Source organism: Poecilia reticulata, unplaced genomic scaffold, assembly GCF_000633615.1.
Source record: "Poecilia reticulata strain Guanapo unplaced genomic scaffold, Guppy_female_1.0+MT scaffold_308, whole genome shotgun sequence".
Taxonomy (NCBI): domain Eukaryota; kingdom Metazoa; phylum Chordata; class Actinopteri; order Cyprinodontiformes; family Poeciliidae; genus Poecilia; species Poecilia reticulata.
In genome coordinates this window covers 62,593-65,056 of record NW_007615083.1, presented here as the reverse complement: position 1 = coordinate 65,056, position 2,464 = coordinate 62,593, and the positions used below count along the sequence as shown (strand labels likewise).

Genomic DNA, 2,464 nt, shown 5'->3' with positions numbered 1-2,464 from the left:
TCCGGTCCGGTCCGGTCCGGTCCGGTTCAACCCAACTCCAGTCTGCTTGCTATAAAGTCCGGTTCAGTTGGTGAGGTGTGGACACTAGTTGACCTCTGACCTCTGGTCCTCCAAGCTTTGGTCTGGATTCAGTTTGAATGTGAACCCCAAGCGGACCGGAGACCGCTCCAGAAGCAGGAAGTGGACTACAGCGCAGGGCATTCTGGGTAAATACAAACAAAGCTAATGTGCTAGCCTAGCACTAGCAGCAGAAATAAAGAGAAATCCTCCAACCGCTAAAATCTGACGCCTCCATTTTGTTTCCATTTGGTGAAACAGGAAGTTGCTCTCAGTGTCTGCAGCGCCCCCACAGGCCAGGAGGGGAAGTCCATTCACACCTCCACAAATGAACCGGACTTTCCCAGGAAGGCGGACCGGAGTGATCAGCTTTATTGAGGTTTGATTAGACCCGAGCAGCAGAGAAAAGGATACTGAGGTCAACGTAGGGCGGCACGGTGAACCCAAAGGACAGCGCCACCATGGGGAGGTTCAGGGTACTGATGCTGTAGATCTGCTTCAGAGAGTGAGAGTCGTAGGCCCGGACGTACGACTTGTAGGCCTCCTGGGCCGACTTGTGCAGGTAGTAGTTCTTTTCTATCAGCTTCTCCAGCTGGACGGGACAGAGGCACAACCGGGTCAGAACCAGGAACAGAACCGGGTCAGAACCGAGAACAGAACCGGGTCAGAACCGAGAACAGAACCGGGTCGGGTTCTTACCTGAGACTGGATGTCAGAGATCTTGCTCCAGGAGAACTCAAACTCGCTCAGCGGGACCTGAAGCAGAGAGAGCAGAGCCAGAGGTCAGCYGGGGGTCAGAGGTCAGTCAGAGGTCATGCTGGGGTCAGAGGTCACCTTGGCCTGCTTCAGAAAGCGCAGGAAGCCCAGCTCCTGGGGTCGCAGGATGAGCAGCGCGTGGCCGCGGCCGTCGATGCCTCTGGCGGTTCTGCCGACCCGGTGGATGTACTCCTGCAGACGGGGACAAAGAGAGGGGTCAGAGGTCAGAGTCNCTTCAGAAAGCGCAGGAAGCCCAGCTCCTGGGGTCGCAGGATGAGCAGCGCGTGGCCGCGGCCGTCGATGCCTCTGGCGGTTCTGCCGACCCGGTGGATGTACTCCTGCAGACGGGGACAAAGAGAGGGGTCAGAGGTCAGAGTCCTARCCACTCGGTGCCGCCACCCCTCCCGGCGCTGACCTTGGGGTCGTCCGGCGGGTCGTACTGGACGATCCAGTCGACCTCGGGGATGTCGAGGCCGCGCGCCGCCACGTCGGTGCACAGCAGGATGCCGGAGTCGGCGTTGCAGAACTGGAAGAAGGTGGTGGTCCGCTTSGTCTGCTTCTGCTTGCCCTGTGGGGAGAAACGGGCCGTCAGAACCCAGCGGAACAATCAGCTGGGTCGGGTTGGGTCAGGAGCTCACGTGGATGGCCAGGACCGGGAGGTCGATGTAGTTGAGAAGCTCGTAGTGGAACTTGACCGACATGCAGGAGGAGAAGAAAACCATCAGCTTCTTCCTGCGGTTCTTCTTCAGGAAGGTGAACAGCAGCAGGAAGCGCTTCTCCGACGGACACACAACGTAGCCCTGCAGGGGTCAGGAGGTCAGCCGGAGGTCAGGGGGGTCAGAGGGGCTGCGTCGGTCAGGGGCCTACCTGCTCCAGGCCGTCCACGGTGGCGCTGTCCTTGTGGTCGTCCACGCCAACGTACAGCGGCTCCTTCTTCAGGGAGATCCGGGCCAGGTCTTCCACCCTGCGCGTCTGGGTGGCCGAGAACAGCATCGTCTGCCTCTTCTCTGCAGAGACGGGGCAAACGGGGTCAAGCGGGGCATCTGGGGGTCAGAACGTGGCGGAGCAGTGGGACGTACTGGGCAGCAGCTTGATGATCTGCTTCAGCTCCTCCTCGAAGCCGACCTCCAGGATCCGATCGGCCTCATCGATGATCAGACACTGCAGGTTCTTAAACATGAAGCCCGGCGTGTTCTGGGAGGAGACAGACGGTAAACTGGGAGGCAACCAAAAGCAGAACCAGTACATCCAAACGGAGCCTCTGGTGCAGAAACTAGCCTGCAGTTTCACCGTCTCACCTGCAGGTGGTCCAGCAGGCGGCCGGGCGTGGCCACCAGGATGTTGACGCCGTTGGYGAGCCGCTGGGCCTCGGCGGAGCGGTTGCTGCCGCCCATGATGAGGCCGAAGGTGTGGACGTCGTGCRCCATCAGCTCCTTCATCACGCCGTACGTCTGCATGGCCAGCTCCCGCGTCGGAGACAGGATCACCACGCCGGTACCTGAGGGAGGGTGGAGTGGGCGGAGCCTCAGCGTGGGGTCGCAGAGCAAGGAGGCGGAGCCTCAGGAGGACGACTCACCGTTCCTGGGCATGAACTTGAGCTTGTTGATGAGCTCGATGGACGGGATGAGGAAGGCCAACGTTTTCCCGCTGC

At 60.3% G+C, this 2,464-nt stretch overlaps 1 protein-coding gene across 1 annotated transcript in view; it reads right to left on the bottom strand.

Moving 5' to 3' along the window:
- Positions 1 to 350: 350 nt before the first annotated feature.
- Positions 351 to 2,464, bottom strand: part of ddx18 (DEAD (Asp-Glu-Ala-Asp) box polypeptide 18) — a 6,803-nt gene continuing 4,689 nt past the window's right edge. Inside the window, exons 3-11 of the mRNA XM_008403163.2 lie at positions 2,390 to 2,460; positions 2,112 to 2,311; positions 1,893 to 2,007; positions 1,681 to 1,820; positions 1,452 to 1,613; positions 1,229 to 1,381; positions 892 to 1,005; positions 757 to 813; positions 351 to 649 (exon numbers count right to left, since the gene is read on the bottom strand). Coding sequence (XP_008401385.1) covers positions 443 to 649; positions 757 to 813; positions 892 to 1,005; positions 1,229 to 1,381; positions 1,452 to 1,613; positions 1,681 to 1,820; positions 1,893 to 2,007; positions 2,112 to 2,311; positions 2,390 to 2,460 — 1,219 coding nt within the window. The 3' untranslated portion in view covers positions 351 to 442. The remainder of the gene's footprint in view (positions 650 to 756; positions 814 to 891; positions 1,006 to 1,228; positions 1,382 to 1,451; positions 1,614 to 1,680; positions 1,821 to 1,892; positions 2,008 to 2,111; positions 2,312 to 2,389; positions 2,461 to 2,464) is intronic.